A 22,916-nucleotide genomic window follows, 5' to 3' on the forward strand; every position below is an offset into this window, starting at 1 on the left:
AAATGGGATACAGAAATAATAACTTCTATTGTTTATTTTATTTTTATTTTTTAAAATTTAAATTCAATTAATTAACAGATAAGGTATTATTGGTTTCAGAGGTAGAGGTCAGTGATTCATCACTCTTATATAACACCCAGTGCTCATTACATTACATCATGTGTCTTCCTTAATGTCCATCACCCAATTATCCCATCCCCCTCCCCTCCAGCCACCCTCAGTTTGTTTCCTGTGATCAAGAATCTCTTATGGTTTGTTTCCCCCTCTGATTTTATCTTGTTTGATTTTTTTCCCTCTCTTCCCCTATGCTCTTCTGTTTTGTTTCTTAAATTCCACATATGAATGAGATCATATTATAATTTTCTTTGATTGGCTTATTTTGCTTCACATAATACCTTCTAGTTCCATCCTCGTCATTTCAAATGGCAAGATTTCAATATTTTTGATGGCTGAGTAGTATTCCTTTGTGTGTGTGTGTGTGTGTGTGTGTGTGTGTGTATTATATATTACATCTTCTTTATCCATTCATCTGTTGATGGACATCTGGAAGAAATACCTCTTCTAGAGAGCAAAGTTATCTCACCAATAAGTGTGTTGAATGTATTTTTTTTTTCTCCAAGGAATGATGGTTACTCATCTTTTACCTGAAAGATATCAGTTACATTTTCCATGACAGAACTCGGAGGCATGTTCACACTGACTGGGATGGTGGGTAGAATCACCCTCACTTTTTAAATTGATTAATTTTATAAATTATGGAGTTCTCAGTCTATTTGGTAGTGGTACATTCTTACATTTGTAAGTTAAAAGTCTAGGTAAAATGTCTCAATTGGAGGGTCAAGGATCTCCTTAAACTTCAAACCATAAATGCTACTTATTTACAAAGAAGCAAAATGTATGGTATAAATAAAATGGAGGTTGAGATGCAAAGAACTAAGATTGTGTCAGTTCCGCCCTTCGTTTTTGATAAGGCTTTAGAAAACTATTTTCTTTGGATCTTATTTTCCTTATTTGTAAAATGAGGGGGTTTGATAATGATGATTAGAGTTCTTCATAATTTAACATTTTGTTTTCAACTGGGAAAAAAATGTACCATACTTAGATGGTAAAATGATTTTGTGTGGTGTTGAGAACTTGTTTTCATTCTAAACTGCCTCTTTCAGATTTCTTATTGGTTAGAACACAGAGCTTTATTTTGAAAAGGCACAAGAAATGGCTTGGTATTCATGGAGTTGATTGTATATTATGTATAAAGTCTCTATTTGATGCAGTCGTCATCAGGAAGTTGCCAGAAGTCTTGAACAGTGAAGCAATATACCAAAAATACCAAAAAGATGGTATTTAGGGTAAACAATAATTTTGAGGCTTACATATAGGATAGACTTGGAAGGCAAGAGGTAACTATAGCCCAAGTATTGGGTAAAAGGGTAGAGGATTAAGGCAACAGCTGCCAAAATTATTTAGGAACACTTAAATCCGGAAGACATTCAAAATAGAAATTTGTAAGATTTAGTGGTTGATGAGAAAGATGGAGGGACATCAAAGATATCAAAACAGTTCATTTCAAGTTTGTAAATTTGAAGAACCAGAGAAGTCATAGTGCTTAAATTGAGAAGGAATGATTATTTTGTATATGTCAGGAGACAACAAAATATCCAACTAAAAATGTCTCTTTAGAGCATTGGAAAGAGGATGAAAGCATCCATTCTCTCTGTACCTATCCCCCGTACTTAAGTGGTAAACAAAAATAGGTAGATTCACGCCAGGAGAAGACATTCTAGGGGAGAATACACAGAGGTTGATTCGTAGTAGGGGCAGAGGACTGAACTCTGGAGAATGTGCTCAGTTAGAGAATACAAAAGAGCAGAGACAATGAAGAGAAAGTGCCCAGGGAAATAATAGACAAGAACAGAACCAGTGTCATGGAAGCAGGGAGGAATTTTGCCAAGTCAGTTGTTATCTGGAGGCCAGAAGAATGATGGGAGATCAGAGTGAAGCTATGACTAACCTGAGGGATTAAAAAACTAGAGAAAATTAGCATTTGAAAGGAACTTTATGATTGACAAAGAATTGTATTACTTGATTCTCCTGTTAACATTCCAATGAGGTACCCAGGACTATTGTTATCAGGGTTTCAGAAATGAGAAGCAGAGGCTTGGAATATTTGTAGGGATACACAGAGGCAAGACTTGAAGAGGTTAGAACTGCTGACCCCAGATCCTACGTGGGAGAGGAGGAAAGTATAAGGAAAGGTAAAAGGCTGAGGAGATTTTCAGGGACGATCGAAGGTGCTCTTTTCTGGTGTTCTCTTATAAAGGCACCAGGAGAAGAGAGGGAGCCTCTGTCTTGTCCTGTATGGATTTAAAATCAGCATATGGTATCCCGCAGGGGCACTGCAAGGATGGCTCATTTTTTTCTGTCATAATAAGAAAATAATTGGAGTGTTCCATTTAGCATGTGGGTAATGACTCAAATTTAGTATATTTGTAGCGTGGTTGTTTCTTTTCTTTTCTTTTTTTCTTTTGGTTGTTTCTTAACATATACACATGCCTTCTGCATTCACAACTCAAGTTGAAATCAAAGCACTGCTAGCCATAAGCCCTAAATAAATATTTCATGATCTGAAAATATTGTTTAGCTAAAAGGGAAAAATACCCAAACATGAGCTCAGCTAATATTGTTGAGGGATTTATTATCAAATTTAGTCACACTGTAGCATCACAGATCATTTAAAAGGAAAATAGAAAAAGTCCCCATAATTTTCTGGCTTTTTTCCTAGAAGTTAATATCAAAAGAAAAACATGAATATTGTCCTAAGCAAAAATAAATATTTTCATATATCACACACTTCCTAAATTTTTTATATGTAGTACCTTTTAAATTGCTATGTTTTATCTGATAGTAGGACAAAGGGATTTTTTTTTTTCCTTTACTTTGAAATGAAGAATAACTCTTTTAGCTAGTTTCTGTGGTACTATTTTGTAATTTCTTCTGGCTTTTACTACTTCCCAACTTTAGTTTCCATGGGAACAGGATCAGTCAGAAAATATTTGGGACTCTTCAGAATGTTGAGTCCAGGATTCCTAATTAGGCTTCAGGCACTTGCAGCTTAATTAAGATGAGTGTCTGTGTTATATCTTTGAAGGTAAAGAAAACTGGGTTAAGATTTCACAATATGTGTGCCTTTTCAAAGATTTTTATTAAAGATTTGGATCAGAGAGCTTTAAAATCATTTAAGAATGTGGGGGAACATGCCTGAAAAAAAAAGAAAGAAAGAAAGAAAGAAAGAAATATCTTCAGGCATAGTATTCTTGACAGATAAGACTTAAGAGACACCAATTATCCCAGTTCGATCATCAAAATTGGTTAAATGTTTCTTCGTTAAAAATGTTATCCTTTGAAATACAGCATATTGTGAGTAGGAAGAATTATATTGGGCTTAGATTGGGAGCAGGGAGTAATTAAAAATCAAAAGAGGTGAGAGAAAATAACAGAATTGAAAAGCCACTGAAAGGTACCAAAAAGGCCTCAAAAAATCCTGGGTCCTCTCCAGTACCTCCTTTCAGGTTTCACTGTGAGAATAAGTACCACCTATGGAATGTGGGTGATCATAGGTTTACTCTCAAAAAAATTAACTTTATAGGCCATGTGATAGCTGTGTACGTGGAGAACACTCAGTTTGTAATGCAAAGCTTTTAGGTTTCAATTAGCTAAGTGTGTGTTCAAGGAATTCGATGGGGAGCTACCAATGGGGGTTACTGCCCTGGGGTGTGTTGTGGAGTTCTGGGGACCTGTTTGATTGTTACAATGATGGTTGGGTGCTATACACCTGCTGGGCAGAGACCGGAGCTGATAAATATCTGTGTGCCAGTGTAAAATAAACAACTTCCTGTGTCCCTCATCCTGCATCCTTCATGATTTTCCCGTCCCACTTCATGTCCATATAAGTGAAAACTTTATAGCTATCTGAGCGAATAGCTTATACTAATTTAGCTGTAAAGATAATTTTTTTCTTTTGCACAGCCTTAATGCATAACTAAATATACAAGCTTCTATTCCAATGTCCACAGTAAGCCTGTTCTTTTTTTTTTTTTTTTTTTTTAAGCCTGTTCTTTATTTTCCTGTACCATTTGGAATGGCTTCTGGTCTCCTTCTCTTAAGTCCAGTTTAACATTGTAAAAATAGACTAATACCTGAATTCTTTATCATTGTGTATTCTAGTGTTTAATATTTTACTATATATTGTTTTCTTTCTCTTTAATATTAAGGGAACATTATATTTAGCTTTCCAAATTTTATACATGCATATATATGTATATATGTGTGTATACATATATGCATATAAACATATAAACCCATAAACATATATTATCCATAGATTGTGTTTCAGGATAGTAAAGGGGCATCAAAAATTTATTAGAAAAAGGGGTCTTCTGGGGCACCTGGGTGACTCAGCTGGTTCAGCGTCTGCCTTCAGTTCAGGTCATGATCTTAGGATCCTGGGATCAAGCCCTCCCTGCTCAGTGAGGAGTCTGCTTCTCCCTCTCCCTCTGCCTCTCCCTCTGCCTCTCCCTCACTCCTCCTTGTGCTCTCACTATCTCTCTCTCTCATACTCTTTCGCTTTCAAATAAATAAAATCTTTAGAAAAAAGAAAGAAAGAAAAAGAGAGGTTCCAGTAGTGCTGAAAACCAACCAATTAAAATAAATGGATGCAAATTACATGTATTTCATTACTGCAGTAAATTCTTCAGTCTATAGAAGATAGGAAACTTATTATATATTCTATTTTTAGGGAAGCAGTTTTTCCCTTTCCAGGGTTAATTTTTAGCTGATGTGAGAGAAAAAAATTAAATGGAAAAAAATGTTAAAATAATGACTCTAGAATGCACCGAAGAATAACTGTGTTCATGTGCACCTGTTTCACCAAAATATATTTCTTTTTTTTTCCTTTTATATGTAGTTACAGTGACAGTTTAGTTATGCAATGTGAAAATTACTTTTAGATTTTTGTGCAAAGAGGCTATAAACCTTTAATATTACGAAAGAATTATTGAAGTTATCATTAAGGCCTGCTCAGCGGGGAGTCTGCTGCTCCCTCTGCCTCTCTCTCTGCCCCTCTCTCAAATAGATAAATAAAATCTTAAAAAAAAAATAAATCTGATCAGATTATGTTGGAAGCAGGTACCTCATGTAGGAGTGAGGCAGTTGCATTGAAACCTGTGCACATTTGTGTTCATCCTTAGCAAGTTCCATCCGGAACCAAAGAGCCATCCCTCCCACTGAAAGCTGATTTCTTACCTGTGCCCATAATGCTATTCCTGCAGTCTCCTTGGGGCCTGTGTCCCATCATCCATTCTAGATCTTCAACTTATCTTCTCTCCAGTCATGGGCTACAAACATGTTCAAGTCCCTACAATTGCAGTGGCAAAAAAAAGCTCACCATGATTCTGTCATAAAGCTCTTGAATTGGTGATCTGGATTTATCTCCCTTCTTGTAATGACCTTTCAACCTGCTGCAGTCTGCTCCTTTCCCATGCCACTGAAATTACTCTCATTGTATCACCAATGATTTGCTAGCCTCTAAATTCACAGCTTACTTTCATTAAAACCTTACTTGACCTCCCTGGAACATTCAATATTGTTGACACTCCTTGAAAGTCTGCCCACCCCTGACTTCCGTGACATCATTCTGCCCTAGTTTTTCTTGTGTCCCCTTACCTCTTCTCAGACTTCTACAGAAGTTTCTCTTGGGCTTTTTCCTCTCTTATTCTACTCCAGTGTTCATGCTCTAAATTATATTTCCCCTTGGAGAGTCACAATGCTCCTTAGCATGTTCAAGGATCTAATAACTCCTACAATGGAGAATTTTGTTCAACTCTTTTTCTTCCAAAGATTTCATTTTTAAGTGATCTCTACACCCCACATGGGGCTCAAACTTACAAGCCTAAGATCAAGAGTCGCATGTTTTACCAGCTGAGCCAGCCAGGCACTCTTGTTTAACATATTGACTGGATGTTTCTCAAACCTTCATGACCTCATCTTTCTATCAAATGCTAAGAGTCAGTGGCCAATCTGAGGAAGAGGAGAAAGGAAAGGAGCATCAGAGAAGAGAACCAGGAGAGAATGGTGTCACAAAAACTATCAAATTGGCAAGTCATAAAATGCTACTTAATTTCATCAAAGTGGATTTTGTCAAGATGTTGCTTAGAGCTTTCACAGGAGAACTTTCTAGAAGTGATAAGACTGAGAAGAGGCCTTGAAGATTGGAGAGAATTTTTTTTTTTTTGGAGAGAATGTTAATGAAGAGGAGACAGCCTCCACTCCTGTGTACACCTCCCCTCCAAGAGAAGGCTGTGTGAAAAGGATAAGGAAGACTATCCATTGTCCCTGAGATATAGATGTGGCTCAGAGGAAGGTGTTTGTTAAGGCTTAGAGGAGAGAGTTTGACTACTTAAGATTGTTCTAGATCACTATTCTTGAGACATAAATGACAATGAAACATTTTTTAAAAGTCCTGCTGAACCTCCTAAAAGAACTCCTAAGATGCAAAGCACACTTTTATTAGACACTCCGAAATTAATTTATTATTGTAATTCATGATGGTGCTTGTATTAGAGTTCTCCAGAGAAACAGAACCAATGGGAAGTGTATATAAATAAAAAGATTTATTTTGAGGACGTGCCTCATGGTAGTAAGGAGGCAGGCAAGTCCAAAATCTACAGAGTGGGCCAGCAGGCTGGAGACCCAGGGATAGCCAATGTTGCAGTTCAAGTCCAATGGTTGTCTTCTGACAGAATTACTTCTTGCTCAGGAGAAGCCAGTCTCTTGTTCTGTTCAGGCCTTCAACTTACGGGATGAAGCCCACCCAAGGTAGGAAGGGCCATCTGCTTTACTCAAGGTCTGTCCATTTAAATGTCAATTTCATCCCAAAACACTGTCACAGAAACATCCAGAATAATGTTTGACTACATAACTGGACATTCTGGCCCATCCAAGATGCCACACACACACACACACACAAAATATATATATATAATTATATATATATTACATATATATTACATATATTATATATAGTTATTTTAAAATTACACATTGAAACTTTTAAATTATTTTAAATTACATATCAAAAAAAACCTTTTAAAGCAAGTAATTTTACTTTTAAAAAATAAAACTTACCTTGTATTATTATAATTAGGATTTTAAAATTACATTTTTAAAAGGTATCTTTTAAAAAAATAAAAACAGTAATTTATGGCTTTTAAAATCACATTTTAGGGGATCCCTGGGTGGCTCAGTGGTTTAGCGCCTGCCTTTGGCCCAGGGTGTGATCCTAGAGACCCGGGATCGAATCCCACGTCAGGCTCCCGGTGCATGGAGCCTGCTTCTCCCTCTGCCTGTGTCTCTGCCTCTTTCTCTCTGTGTGTCTCTCTGAATAAATAAATAAAATCTTTTTAAAAAACTTTTAAAAAATCACATTTTAGGGGCATCTGAGTAGCTCAGTGGTTGAGTGTCTGCCCTTGGCTCAGGGCATGATCCCAGGGTCCTGGGATCAAGTCCCTCATCAGGCTCCCTGCAGGGAGCATGCTCCTCCCTCTGCTTATGTCTCTGCATTTCTCTCTGTGTCTCTTATGAATAAATTTTAAAAATCTTTAAAAAATAATAGAATAAAATCACATTTTAGGTAACTATTCCACATACTGCATGCTGCTACTACTATGTAATTTTTGCTGCAGCGCAATATGAAAATTAATTCTACACAGTGGTGTGATAAGGTGGTTTTAATCTCAAGATTAGCTGCTTCAGAATCTTTCATTGATTAATCTTGTGGAGCTCATCCTTCAATTCAAAAAATTAAGCATAGCTTTTTATATTTCATTTCCATTTTCTCCATAATTAATTTTGTTTCCAGTCATTTGGCAAATATTTATTTAGTATCTACTACAAATCAAGCAATTCTTGGTCCTTGGGATATAGGTAAGAAAATAAAGGCCCCTGCCTTCAGTACATAAGTACATTATATTGTGTGTTAGAAGGTGATAGGCACTATGGAAAAAAGAAAATCAAAGCAGGATTAAGGAAATCAGGAAGTTTGGAAGGAAAACGGTCAGATGGAGTTGGGGTTGCACTATGGAAGAAGGTGGCCAGTGCAGAATCCATTACGGAGGTGTCCTTTGAACAAAGTCTTGAAGAATTAAGAGAGTTAATAGACATCTGAAGGAAGAATCTTTCAGGTGGGGGAGCAGCCTCACCTGGCCTGTTTTGAGGATGAGCAAGGCCAATGTCCCTGGAGCAGAGAGAGGGAAGAATTCAGGAAAGGAGGCTGAAAGGGAGCGAGGCCAGATTGTGTAGGGCTTCAGGGCCAATGTAAGGGTGTCTACTTTTGCTTTGGGGGAAATGGAGAGCTGGCCCTAGGTTTTAAGCAAGAACATCATGATCTGATTTAGCATTTTAATGGATCACTGTAGTGGATGCATTGAAATTAGATTTTAGAGTGACAGGAATTCTATTCTATCTAAGAATAGAAAGCCAATCAGGAATCTTATTGCAGGGATCCAGGCAGAGATGATGGTGCTCAGACCAGATGGTAGCAATGGAAGTAGTCAGAGGTAATTCTGGATGCGTTTTGAAGGGAGAGCTAATAGGATTTGCTGATGAATTGGATATGGGCTATGGTAACTGGAATCATTAAGGATAAGTGTGAATTTTTGGCCAAACAACTGGAAGAATAGAGTTGCAATCATCTGAGTTGGGGTAAGTGGGACAGCTTTACAGAGAAAGATAAGATTTGGACATAGTGTTTGAAATGTCTGTTAAACCTTCAAGTGGCAGAATTAAATAGGCATTTGAATCTGAGTCCGGAGTTCAGCAGAGACATCTAGACTGGAGGTATATATTTGGGAATTGTTTATATCTGGGGGTGTTCAATGCCATGAGCCTGGATCACCCCATTAAAGGAGAAAGCAGAGAGGCAGAGAGGAGAAGATGAATAAGGATAAGACCTGTGAGAAGGAAAGCTAGGGAAGTGTGTCGTCCTAGATGCTAGGTGTAGAAGGTGATATGGAGATGAACGGTGTGGTGAGCTGTGTCAATGAAAGTAGTTAGGGAAGGCTTCAACGGCATAAATCAGGTTTTACACAAGATGAGGCACAGCCCGAAGAGGCTGTAGCTGTCCCAAATATGTCACAGCAAGCATAAAGAAGAGGTCAAGTTTAAACACAGGACTTGTTGCTCTAAGCAGTCACTGTAATGAAGACTTCGTGCTAATCATGGAAAGAAGGGAGAAAAATCTATAACCCTAGCAATTCATTCTCTATTTTTTGCAATCCATCCTAATACATGATTATCGTGGAATTATTTGTAAAACACTAAACTCCCATTGGTCACATTGATAAAAAAGCACTGTCAAATGAGAGGGGAGAGCTCAGAGGCAAGTATTTGTAGAGAATCTACTGTGTGCCTGGAAGTAGGCCAAGCAATTACATACCTTATTTAATCTTATAGCCAATTAGGGAAGGCACTATTAGGGAAGGCATTTTACTTAAATGGAAACTAAGGTTTAGGAGGTGAAGACGGAGGCTTGCCCCAGGCGATGTGACCAGTAATTCACGGCCCTGAGTATTCAAAGCTAGCTAGGTCTCATTTCATCTCTATCAGTTGTGACTTCCTGAAGACAAGGAATGATTCTGACCCCAACTGTAATAAAGCCTTGGGCCACATTTCTAACAGATTACCCTTTCTTCACCCATCTGGACTCTAATGTTGCTTTTTGTTTGATTTCAGATAATATTTAGTCAAATGCCAAGCTGTTGAAAATAGTGCTGCTGGTTGTACCATGCTATTTAACTCTTTATCCCATTAGATGAGAAGTCAGCTCCGACACCACTTCATCAAAAAATTGCTAAGATTGACTCTACAGTATTTCAAAATATCTGGTTGATTCTGTCACAAATGTGGTCATCATCATGCTACACAGGATATCAAACAACAAGCTCACCTGAATTTGGGGGAAACAGACTTTTTTACACCATATTTGGACACAAATACCTCTGTCCATTTTTAAATACTTCATCTGGATAAATTTCAAGAATTGGATCTCTAATGGCACATACTCATTTCTTGACCCTGCACTCGGGGTGCAGCTCTGATTTGAATGTATGCAGATTGTCTTAGTTCAAGCTGCTACAGTGGAAAAACCATACACCAGGTAGCTCAGAAACAATATCTATTTCTCACACTTCCAGAGGCTAGAAATTCCAAGACCAAGGTGATGGCAGGTTTAGTATCTGGTAAGAGCCTGCTTCCTGCTTAGGCACTGTCACTTTCTTGTTGGGTCCTCCCAAGGCCGAGATGGGGGGGGGGGGTCTCTGGAGTCTCTTTCCTAAGGGTGCTATTTCCATTCATGAAGGCCCCACTCATCTTCCAAAGGCCCCACCTTCTAATCTCATCACTCTGGGCATGAGGATTTCAATGCAGGGATTTTTTAGTGTGTGTGTGTGGGGGGGTAGGGGAGTGTGGTGGTGGACACAAACGTTCAATCCATAACACAGATTTTCATTAAACCATTTCTTTTACGGTCTAGATGACTGGCCCTGAAGAGGAGGTTTTGGTGTTAGCTCACTGTTGGATGTGTAGAACCAGTTTTGAAATAAAAACAGTGAGTCAGAGAACCGTGTTTGTGGAAAGAGAAGGGAAATTGTACTCTTTGGTTGTAAAGCACCTGAGAAATCAGGATAACTAATTCTGAGGAGTCTTACCTGACAGTCGTAAAATATGACAGTTAAGAAATGCCAAACCATTGTTTCCATGTTCTGCATTTCACAAGAAATCGTTCTTGTTCCTTTGGCTTCCTGAAGACTAATCAAAGGAAACATGAAGCAACAATAAGCTGGGAGGGTTTCCCTTAGATTTCAAATCTCTTCTGGAAGCACTTATGGTAACAGAATTTAATTAGTAACATATGGACAAACTATAAGGGCATAAGCTTTTATGAATCATCATCCCGTAGGAGAGTTGAAAAGTAAAATTCATACAACCCCCATGTTTTCAGAATTGAAATTTAAGAGAGAGGGAGAAGGTAGAGGTATGCTAAGTGTTTGGTCATATAAAATCTTTAGTATTTTAAAGGTTCATCTATCAGGCAGTGAACTCTGGAGATCACTTTTTTATTGTAGGTGGTCAAGTATAGAAAACTAAATAAACCTGTTAATAAGAAGCAGCCCATAATTGTGTGTGAAGATGGATTATTAGAGCTCTAAGAAAAATTGTACCCCCAAAATATTATTCTTTTTTTAAATATTTTATTTATTTATTCATGAGAGACACAGAAAGAGAGGCAGAGACATAGGCAGAGGGAGAAGCAGGTGCCATGCAGGGAGCCCGATGTGGGACTCAATCCCAGAACCCCAGGATCACACCCTGAGCCGAAGGCAGATGCTCAACCGCTAAGCCACCCAGGCGTCCCCCAAAATCTTATTCTTGAGAGTTTTTTGGTTTTTGGCTTTTGTGTTGTTGTTGCTGTTCTTTAGAGAGAGAGAGAGAGAGAGAGCACGTGTGAGCACACATTCACTGGGTAGGGGAGAAGCAGAGGAAGAGGGAGAGAGAGAGAGAATTGCCAGCAGACTCTGCTGACTGCAGAGCCCAATGTGGGGCTTGATCTTACAACCTGAGATCATGACATAAGCTGAAATCAGGAGTCACACAGTAAACCAACTGAGCCACCCAGTCAAAATGTGCACACGTTGCTAGGATAACCCCTAAGGCCTTAGGGGGTGCTATACAAGGGAGAGCCCCAGAGCTTAAGTCTTACTAAATTAACGGTCAGTCTTCCTTCCTTTATGTTTTTATTCATCATATTTTATAAATCTTCTAATTCAAAAAAAGATTTAAAACATTAGCAGTACTCTATCTTCATCTGAGAAATGCAAAGATGACTTCCTTTGCAGATTATAAATTTGACACATTAGAAATATTAGAAAATGTGTTTGACATTCTGTGCTAATCCCTGTAAAACTCAATTTTTATTCATTACTGCATGTTTGTGCTTTCAAAAAATGAAAATATTGCATGCATCAAAGTGATTCCCCAAATTCATTCAGTAAAGCAGAGAAATCAGACTCTGGAGGTACAAAGAGTTTAAAACAAACATCTGTGTAGGGTCAAGGTGAAAAGAGCTTAGTAGCTGGTAGTTCTACTCACATATGTTGCTTAAGTGGATTTATACGTATCAAATGACTGCACAATAACCATTTCACTATCCCCTGACCCACAAAGCCACTGAGTAATCTGTGTGTATCAGCTGTTAGGACATTTTGTGCAGGAATTCCCAGACTCTCACAACTTGGTGGTTCAGAACCAGAGTTCTGAACCAGAACCCAGATCCAGAAACTTGCTTTTCTCTCTTTGCCCAGAGCTGATCAAAACTTTGGCGATAGGGATATCTGGGAGGCTCAGTGGTTGACCATCTGCCTTTAGCTCAGGGCATGATCCTGGTTTGGGATCGAGTCCTGCATTGGGCTCCCTGCGAGGAGCCTGCTTCTCCTTCTGCCTGTGTCTCTGCCTCTCTCTCTCTCTCTCTCTCTCTCTCTGTCTCTCACGAATAAATAAATAAAATATTTAAAAAAAACACCTCTGGAGATAGGATTTATAATATCTGCTCTCAAAAACTATTTATTTGACAATTATACTAATATGTCCATTTCTGCTGAGAAATACAACTATCAGATACTGGTGATGGTTCTGGACTTTTAATCTTGAAAAGCCATCTTGAGATTTAGGAGTTAGTAACTACAATTTCAGATTAAAGGGCAGTGAATAATCTTAAATTAAAATGTCATCAAGCTATCAAACCTGATGTGCCATCTCCAATGAAAGGATATACCTGAGACACAGTCCAGACCGCATGAGTCAATTAGTGAGGAGAGACACTCAGGTTTATTACTCTTTATCTCTTCCATTTTAGTGTTCTTTGCTTTTACACCATTTGTCTATTTTGTAATCTGACATCTTTAGTAATGATTTCTTATTTTACATTAATAAAGTTTTAGGGCCATTGCTTCCTGGCACCTTAATCTCAGGGAGAACCTGCAGAACACAGAACGGTCAACACCCACGCCTTCCACGGAGTATGTGATTCTTATTAACATCAATCTTGGAAGAGGACATTCCTTCAATCTTGTCTGCTGGAGAGTGTTTACTGGATTTGAGTTGACAATTGCCATCTATCTGAAATCTATAGTTAATGCCACTAGTGAGCAAATTGTGCTTGGCTGAGATTGCCACTTGGGGAATATTAGAGAAAGATCTCAGAATCCTAAAATTGTTCCTTTCATGTTCTAGTGGGGAGTACCTGGTGAGAAATTCAGCCATTGATGGCTTTCCAATACCACAGGCCACTGTTAAATTTTCGAAGATGTTCTTGAAGAGCATTTACAAATTTTTTTTGAGAATTTATTTTACTATAAGAAGTTATTTTATTTATTTTATTTCTACGTAATATAATCCCCCAAATTTAATCATTCAGCTGTTTGGGTAAGAGGATGCCCTGAAAATTTTCCTAAATTTACTAAAGCATGTAACTTATATGAAAACAACCATATACACAATTCTGAAACACCAATCATTTTTTTTTAAGATTTTATTTATTTATTCATGAGAGACACAGAGAGGGAGGCAGCAACATAGGCAGAGGGAGAAGCAAGCTCCCTGCAGTGAGCCTGTTGCAGGAATTGATCCTGGGACCCCGGGATCATGACCTGAGCCAAGTCACACCAATCATTCTTTTTGAACTCAATCATTTTTTTTGAATGACTTAAAAAACAAATCAAAACAAAAACAGAAAAGAGGAGGGGGCATAAAATTTTTGTGCAGTATATAATAAATATGCAAATTTTATTCAAATCAGTTCATTCACCATAAATATTTGCCTATTAACACTTTCTCTGTTAAAATAACAATTAATTATACACTCTCTGCATAATACCTTTACAGCCCTAAAGAATGAAAATGGATGTGAAGCCATCTTCAGAGTGTCTGACAGAGTCATGTTTGATAGGACTTTCTCACGATGCCTTATGCTGATCTGAGAATAGAGGAAGGAGGAAAGGTCTGTGGAGCCAAACTAACTAGATATAAATACACAACTTTGCTTCTCTGCTTTCCAGTGTTGTGACCTTGAGCCAGGACCTCTTTCAATTGTCACATCTGTCAAATGAGGATTTTAACACAGTGGAGTCACATCTTACTTAGATGTTAGGTTCTTAAGGGGAAAATTTATTCATAGTCAAAATCACCCTTTAATTCTTTAGGTCATCATTAACTCACCACGCCACCAGCCACAGGTAGCTCTAAAGTCAAGCACATCTTTTATTCTTCCTTGCACTTTGGTATGATTTCCCTTTATCTTATTAAAAGGGAGGGCCAGAAGGGGTCCCTGGGTGGCTCAGTTGGTTGGGTATGTCTGACTCTTGATTTGGGCTCGGTCATGATCCCAGGTTTGTGGGATTTAGCCCCGCTTCCTGCTCCCATGCTCTCTCTCTTTCAAATAAAGAAATAAATCTTAAAAAAAAAAAAAAAAAAAAAAGCAGGGGCCAAAATGTCCATTTTGAGAGATCAGAAGGATTTGTGTGTCTGTGTGTCTCTCTCTTCCCCTCCCTCCCTCTCCCACTCCCTACCCTCTCCTTCTCTCCTTACTCCCTAGACCTACTACAGTCAAATAATAGTGAGATAGATGAGTATATTAACCTAACTCCTAATTCCTACTTCATTGGGTTACTTTCTACCCTATGAATGTTTATCCATGATAAATACTGGATTGTATTATTTTATCTGTTACTACTAGCCCTCTGCCCTGTTCTATATTTGTTAGTACAATAATTGTATATTAGTGATTGTCAAAACCACATGGCTATTAATTTTCATTTTTGAAAACTTGTGAAATAACTCATATCCACAGTTTTTATAATTTGCTTTTACCATGGTACTCTCTGTAATGTACTCTTAGAACAAAAAACCTCTGTAACACATCAATTTTTCCTAATCATGTTTCCAATTAAAAGTGTTACTTTAAATAACACTTGTATAGTAAATTTAAACATTGTGTTTAAATACAAATACTTATTCTTAGTCATTCTACATTATCCTTGGTCACACAAGAATATTTTAGATGATTGATAGACAATGTAAGAAATTTTATTCTTAGAGTTGGGGGAAGAAGCACAAAAGGTTTCATTTGGTTAGGGATTACTTGACTTGGAGCTGTTAGCCGTTATGGAAATAATCATTTCTTAACCTCATTTTATGAACTTCTGCCAGTGATTTTGGAACACATCCAAAACTATTAAAGATGTTTTGTAGCTAACTTTAAAACAATTGTTGACCTCAACCAGCAGACCTACATGACAATTTTTTGTTTGTTTTCTTTTTAAACTCACTCTGGAAAGGTGAAAAAAAAAATCACTTCAAGAAAGCGGCCAACAGAGACTCTTCCTAACATCTGTTAGTGAAATGTTGGTACAAATTCCAACATTTTGTTTTCGTAAAGTTATTGGGTTCAAGCTTAAAAAAAAAAAAAAAGAAAAAAACTGAATTCCAAGACCAGTAAGGCTTAAAACAAGGTAGAAATCTTTTACTGTTTTATTTTTAAGATTCGAAACTTTCTGTTTAAATAAGTTCATTATAGGTGACCACACATCTTAAGTATTTTTACTTAATTGAAAAGCAGATCTTGAAGTAAAAAGAACCGGAGGAAGCAACATAACTAGAAAACAACACTTAAAATCGCAGAATTAAATATTCAGGTACCAAGAAATAGTATCTATTTATTAGTTTACCAAAACCAATCTCCTTTATAATAGTTTTGCATTCATAGTTTTGCCAATTCAATCAGTCCTCTCTTTTTTAGTGTTTGGAACAATTTTTTTTCTATTCAGATATATACATATAAAAATTCTGAAGATACTAATAAAATTCTTGAGTTAACAGCTATTATTTTCCATAGAACTTTTAAGGTGATTTTTGAAAATTTAAGAAATCTTTCTCAAAGGACATTTTAGCAAGTAGAAAACTAGAATTGAGTAAAGGAGAAAATAATTGGACCCAGTCCTAAATCTTCCAGTCTTGGGTTGGACTAACGTTTGCCTCAAATGAAAGAAAACACGAGCATGCTGAAGAAAATAAACATTCTCAGTAGGCAGTGTAGTGTTTGAAAAGTTCAAAGATATTATGATGTGAGGGAACAAAGATTATCTTCTTCTACTTTTCCCCTCAACTGGTTTCTAGGGAATATGAGTCTTCACTGTTTTGTTTAAAAAATGTACTAAAATAGTTCAAAAATCACAAGAAACGCCTGTCAGAAACAGAACTGCTCTGAGGGCACTAATTTATGCATGGCTAAAGGAGAAAAGAGGCTTCAAAGTGTGTTTTGAAAGTTTCACAGAATAATGATTTGGAATCAGAATCCTTGGAAAAATGTTCAGCGATCGTGTCACGTAAATGTAGGTAGGACTCAGGGTGAACAAATGAGGTCCTGGCTTTTCTGTTTTCTGAAGATCTGAACCCTGCCTTTGGGCTAAAATAAAGTAAAAATGGGGAAGGAGAAGAGAAAGTGGAAAAGAAAGATCTATAGGGGTGAGGGTGGAGTTCAGAGGACTGTGGGACATATTCTGGTATGTGGTAGAAAGAGGGATACTTAAAAAGATTGCTTGGACCCCTTCATGATTTTTTTTTTTAAATATACAAGCAAAAGTGATATATTGAAATCACTTTTTGGTGACCTGGTATCTCTCTAAGACTGGGTCATGCAGGCCACTGCTTTTTTTTCTTTCTTTTTATTTATTCATGAGAGAGGCAGGGACATAGGCAGAGGGAGAAGCAGGCTCCCTGCAGGGAGCCCGATGTAGGACATGATCCCGGGACCCCAGGATCATGCTCTGAGGCCGAAGGCAGATGCTAAACCGCTGAGCCACCCAGGCGTCCCTCAGGCCACTGCTTTATATAAATATGTTTACAACTGTCAATGAAAACAATCCACTCAGTTCTCCATTCTTCACATAGATAGACACCAGCTTTGCCAATTTGCTTCATGAAGATTGCAATTTAGGGATAGAGAACCTGAATAGTTGAACAATGTTAAACAGGAGAACTGGACATTTGAGGCCTGTAGGTTTTTAAGAGCTTTAATTTCACAATTATATTTGTTATCCAGGCTTCTAAGGGAAAGAGAAAGAAAAAAATTATCCAAAATAGCATGTATTCCTTAGGAATGAGGAAGTCTAGCACAGCATCACAATTTACATGTCAGTGTACCTATAGATGAATAAATCAAAGATGGCATGTTATATGAAACATTTTTCTCCCTTTCCCAGAAATGTAATCAATGATTTCATACCCAAGAAATTCTGGTCTCCTGGGAGCTTTTTTTGAAATCCTTGAACTCAAGGTTTTTTTGTCCTCCTTTAGTCTATTTGTTTATTTCTCTTCCTGGTTCTTCAAACCAGCCTAGCTGTTTAGTCTAAAGCAGAGATTTTCAATCAAATACGATTTCCCCACCCCCACCCCCAAGGGCATTTGGCAAGGTCTGGAAACACTGGTTGTCATGACTTGGGTTTGCCATAGGGGAGATGAAGGTGCTACTGGCACCTAGTGGGCAGAAGCCAGGGATACTGCACCACATCCTACAATGCACAGGACAGCCCTCCCACAACAAAGAATGATCTGGTTCCAAATGTTAATAGCGTCATGATTGAGAAACCCTCCGCATTGAGATTACCAGGATGAACCACTTCTCCTGTCACAGCCTCCTAGCTTCTGCCTTCCTGCTGTGCTTCAGAATCTTCATTATAACCCCCAATTTCTCACCTTAGTCCATCTTCATTAGATCAGTAGACCTTTCTACCTGACATCTTTGTGAATCTGCAGTGCTTCCTCATAGTTCGGCTTGGGGGAAACACGATGTGGGGCCCAGGATAGTAGTTTAGTAATAAACTACGTGGGTTTTAGGAACAGACCGGATGAGTTCAACTCCCAGACCTATTCCTTACTGCTTGTATAACCTTGACCAAGGTTTCTTACCCTCTCTGTGTCTCAGTTTCCCCACTTGCAAAACAGATGGATAAAAATGGTGTACCCTACCACAAAGAATTGTCGTGAGAGTTCAATAAGTTAATACTTGCAAAAAACTGGGAATGTTGCCTAAGTGCTTAATAAATGTTAACTATTGTTGGGGCACCTGGGTGGCTCAGTCAGTCAAGCATCTGACTTTTGGTTTTGGCTCAGGTCATGGTCTCAGGATTGTTCCATCGGCCTGGCCTCATCATCCATCATGGAGCCTGCTTAAGACCCTCTCTCTCACTCTGCCCCTTCTCTCTCTCTCTCTCTCTCAAATAAATAAATAAATCTTTAAAAAATGAAATGAAATATTCTATATAAATTTATGAAGGTGATTATCTCATCATTTTCGTCATCGTATTAGTATCAGATAACATCAGCCACCATAATTGGTCAGTCATTTCAACCCTAGATACCAATCCTGGAAAATCATTGAAATATTTCGGAGAAAAATAAAGATGCTCTACTTGCATTTTTCATCATATTTGTATATGCAAAGCTTATATACAGTATGTATTTTATATATATATATATTTCCTAGTCACAAATATGTTTAAATAACCCATTTCTATATGATGTAGGTATAATCAGGGGTAAGTTGGTAAAGCAATTTAACTGTAAAATAATGAGCTTTTATCTTAAAGGAGCAGTACCTTAGGTGCTAGATTCCATATTAGGCTAAATTAAGGATAAAATCACTTATTTAGCAAGCAGGATTGGGGTGCCCAGGTGGCTCAGTTGGTTGAGGTTGAGCAGTTGAGGTTGAGCATAGTACTCTTGGTTTTGGCTCAGGTCATGATCTGCGGCAGTGGAGGGAGTTGGGGGTCCTGGTATCCAGTCAGGCTCTGTGCTCTGTGGGGAGTCTGCTTCTCTGTTTCTCCTCTGCAGGTGCTGTCTATCTCTAAGATAAATAAATAAATCTGAAAAAAAGAAAGAAAAGAAAAGAAAAGAAAAGAAAAGAAAAGAAAGAAAAGAAAGAAAGAAAGAAAGAAAGAAAGAAAGAAAGAAAGAAAGAAAGGGAGGGAGGGAGGGAGGGAGGGAGGAAGAAAAAAGAAAAGAAAAGAAAAGAAAAAAGAAAAGAAAAGAAAAGAAAAAAGAAAAGAAAAGAAAAGAAAAGAAAAAGAAAGCAAGCGAGCTTTTCATAATCAGGCTTATGACATTGTGTTGTCTGTCATGGGGCCCTGAGAGATTCATGGGTTTTGCTTTGTGAAAGGAAAGCAGAAACCACAATACAGAACATGGAAAAGACATATATGGTTTGGCTTGGTTTTTCTTATTTTGATACTTTAAAACTTAGGCTTTATGAATGTGTGAATTTGTCCCCAAACTTTAGGCCAGTTTTCTTTAATGTTGCATTCCATTCAAATATTTGCAAGTGGCCTTTGGTACCATTTTAATTATTCTATCTGTTTTAATCTTTCAGATCATAAGGCCTATGGATTCTCTGCTCCAAAAGGCCATCAAGTGGTCACAGCAACAGAGTATCAAGGTAGAGTAACTTATGATTTTCACGGACTGTGTTGTTCAAATGACTCACAAATATGACGCATGTGATATTATCTATTTGTTGAACCCTCTGCCTTACCTCGCACTAATTCTTCCTTCTGAAATGCTGCTCTGTGCTGTTTCCACTTGAGAACTCTTTCTCCACCTCCTCAGTGGAAATTTTGGACATTCAACGAAAGACCTGATGTACAAAGAGGGCCTCTAATTGCGTAAATTATCTGCAACAAAGCAGATCTAATTTGTGAAACTGGTAGATGGAGGTCTTGCAAAGTTTCCAGCCAGCTGGATATAGCAAATGGAAATTAACGCTGCAAACTCTACTCTATTTAATGTACTTAAGATAACATTAATATAGCCTATTTTGGGGTGCCATTTTTGTTATTTATTTTAGCTTCTTAAATATATTTATAATAGGGAATTGGTGTTTAATGGGTATAATAGGGAGTTGGTGTTTAATGGCCATAATAGTATAATGGTTTTACTGGTGTTTAATGGGTATCACTCTTGCAAGGTGAAAAATTCTGGACATTGGTGGCTTAACAATGAATATACTTAACGCTACTGAATTATTAAAAATCATTAAGATGGCAAAATGTTAAAAAGTGTTAAAATGGTAAATGTTAAAAAAAGATGGTAAATTTTAAGATACGTGTATTTAACCACAATTGTAAAAAAAATGTTTAAGAACTGGGCAGCCCCGGTGGCTCAGTGATTTAGGAGCCTTCAGGCCAGTGCATGATCCTGGAGACCCAGAATCGAGTCCCACATCAGGCTCCCTGCATGGAGCCTGCTTCTCCCTCTACCTGTCTGTCTGTCTCTCTCTCTCTCATTAATAAATAAATAAAATATTTTAAAAAATTAAAAAAAATTAGGACTAATAAAATAACCAAGGAAAACTTTATAAGGGCTTTTATAAGTTTACTTCAAATATTGACCACCTACAACGTTTCTGAAGGCTCTTTTACTTCAAACAGTAATACTAGGACACCAGAAGAATTACTATGTCCTTGGTATGATGCTTGTATAGGCCAGAGATGGTAAACATTTAAGAAAGAAGTTACAAATGTGTGTGAACTCATATCTTACAACTGCAATCTTAGGTTTCTGCAGTTGGGTGAGATGAGTTCAAAGGAAAGAGACAAAGTTTAAAGACCAGAACTGGGTGGGAAAATTAGGTAGGTTAGTATTTAACTAGTACTTACGGTGGTGCCTGGCACACAGTGTTATATGTCCTTTTTCATAAAAATATGTTAAGAATCAGCCTGCCACTCACAAGTAACACATCACTTGATAACAGATCACTTAAATCACTATTTCAGTTAATTAAGTCCTAATATGTTACATAATTAAAGTAATAAGACATTTAGTTTTAAGTGCAGAGAAGTGGGAAGAGCAAATTAATGATTGGGAGTAAAGTAGAGGTATGGAGCACTTGTAGGGAAGGTAAACAGGGCCAGACAAGATGTCGAAAAGGAGATGAGCAAAAGGCCAAAAGAGGGATCACACAGTGAGAGGAAAAGATGGGCCAGGATTCTGTAAGGGACGAAGGAAGTGAGTTGTCCTATTTTGTACTTTCCTGGAGGTTCTCACTGTTGGGCCCAGCTGGATACCATGAATATACAACCCTGTCCCCCCACCCCGCCCATCAGCACCCAGGCCCTACAGCATGACATCTCAATTAGGATGCAAAATTATATTCTACAGTCTTACACTACTTTTAAAAAATGTATTGAGGCGAAATTCACATATAACATAAAGCTAGCACATGCAAGCAAATGATTCAGTGGCATTTAGTACATTCACAGTCTACCTACCACCACTGTCTAGTTCCAAAAATTTCCATCACTCCAAACCAAAATCTTTTAGCATTTATGTTACTTTTAACATAGAGACAGAGAGAGAGAGGCAGAGACACAGGCAGAGGAAGAAGCAGGCTCCATGCAGGGAGCCCAACGTGGGACTCGATCCCGGGACTCCAGGATCACGACCCAAGCTGAAGGCAGCACTAAACCGCTGAGCCACCCAGGCTGCCCCTTACGTTACTTTTTAATCCATGTTTTATTTTTAATATAAAAAAAACCTCTATATTTATTGCAATCAAATGTTAGTCATATTCCTGAATAAGTATTTTCTATTTTTTCCCCTCTGCTCCTTTTAATTAAGAATTATAGGGGCACCTGAGTGGCTCAGTCAGTTGAGCATCTGACTCTTGGTTTCCACTCAGGTCATGATCCATAATCTCAGATTGAGCCCCACATGGGGTTCTGTGCTCAGCAGGGAGTCTGCTTCTTTCCCTCTGTGCCACCTCCTCCCACACACACTCACCTGTGTGTACACCTGCATGTGCTCTCTCTCTTTCTTTTTAAAAAAATAAATCTTAAAAAATTTATATTTTGATTCTGTTTTATAGGTGCCCCAATCATTCCAACTTGACTGTCCTTAAAGCAAAAATAAATTTCTATCTTCTAACACATTTTAATTGTAGCATATTTCATGCAGTGACTTAATTTTAGTTAAAGTCTGAAATATTTTATGATTTGTGTATATGGTATAGGTATGTTCCACCTAATTCATTCATTTTTGCCTCTTGTCTCTCTGATGTCAACAAATCACGAATTAATTCCTTCTTTTGAGTATTGCTGTTTTGTATCATTTCCCATAGTGGTGCCAAGAACAGAACAAGACTGAAATGAGAGAAGCTTTGCTAGGCTTATAAATTAGATGAGCAGCCTTTATGTCCAATGTCCAATGCTGTAAGCTATCAATCAGTTTAATAGCATGCTTTTATTCACAGAAGTAATTTCTTGGTAATTCTTCAGAACTGTTTTGGTAGTATCAGTTCTGTTTTGGCATTATGTAAAATTGTGATGATTTTCAACTTGAGCACAGAGAATAAAATCAAAAGATAATGAGCAGTACAGAATCCTAGAAAAATTAAAATTCACAGTGATTTCTAGCGATGAGATTTCTAAAAGTGACCATTTTGCTACATGAAAATAATTTTTGCTAATGCTTTTTCTAAACGAAGAATTGTCTTTTCTTGATCCAAAGGAAACATATTTTTGGCAATGAAATGATCATCTTAGTAAAAAACAAAAACAAAACAACTTGGTGCACTATTATGTTTTAGTGCGCCTCGTTTTGAGAAAATATAATTTAGGGTTCCCTGGGTGGCTCAGCGGTTTGGCCCCTGCCTTGGCCTGGGACATGGTCCTGTAGTCCTGGGATCAAGTCCCACGTTGGGCTCCCTGCGTGGAGCCTGCTTCTCCCTCTGCCTGTGTCTGCCTCTCTCTGTGTGTCTCTCA

At 37.8% G+C, this 22,916-nt stretch overlaps 1 protein-coding gene across 2 annotated transcripts in view; it reads left to right on the forward strand.

Annotated features, from left to right (window-relative positions):
• JAM2 (junctional adhesion molecule 2) overlaps positions 1 to 22,916 on the forward strand; it is a 60,205-nt gene that overhangs the window by 15,932 nt on the left and 21,357 nt on the right. For both annotated transcript variants that reach the window (XM_025449632.3, XM_049104543.1), the window contains exon 2: positions 19,529 to 19,594. In XM_025449632.3, the coding sequence (XP_025305417.1) occupies positions 19,529 to 19,594 (66 nt within the window). The remainder of the gene's footprint in view (positions 1 to 19,528; positions 19,595 to 22,916) is intronic.

This window comes from Canis lupus, chromosome 31 (genome assembly GCF_003254725.2).
Source record: "Canis lupus dingo isolate Sandy chromosome 31, ASM325472v2, whole genome shotgun sequence".
Lineage (NCBI taxonomy): Eukaryota > Metazoa > Chordata > Mammalia > Carnivora > Canidae > Canis > Canis lupus.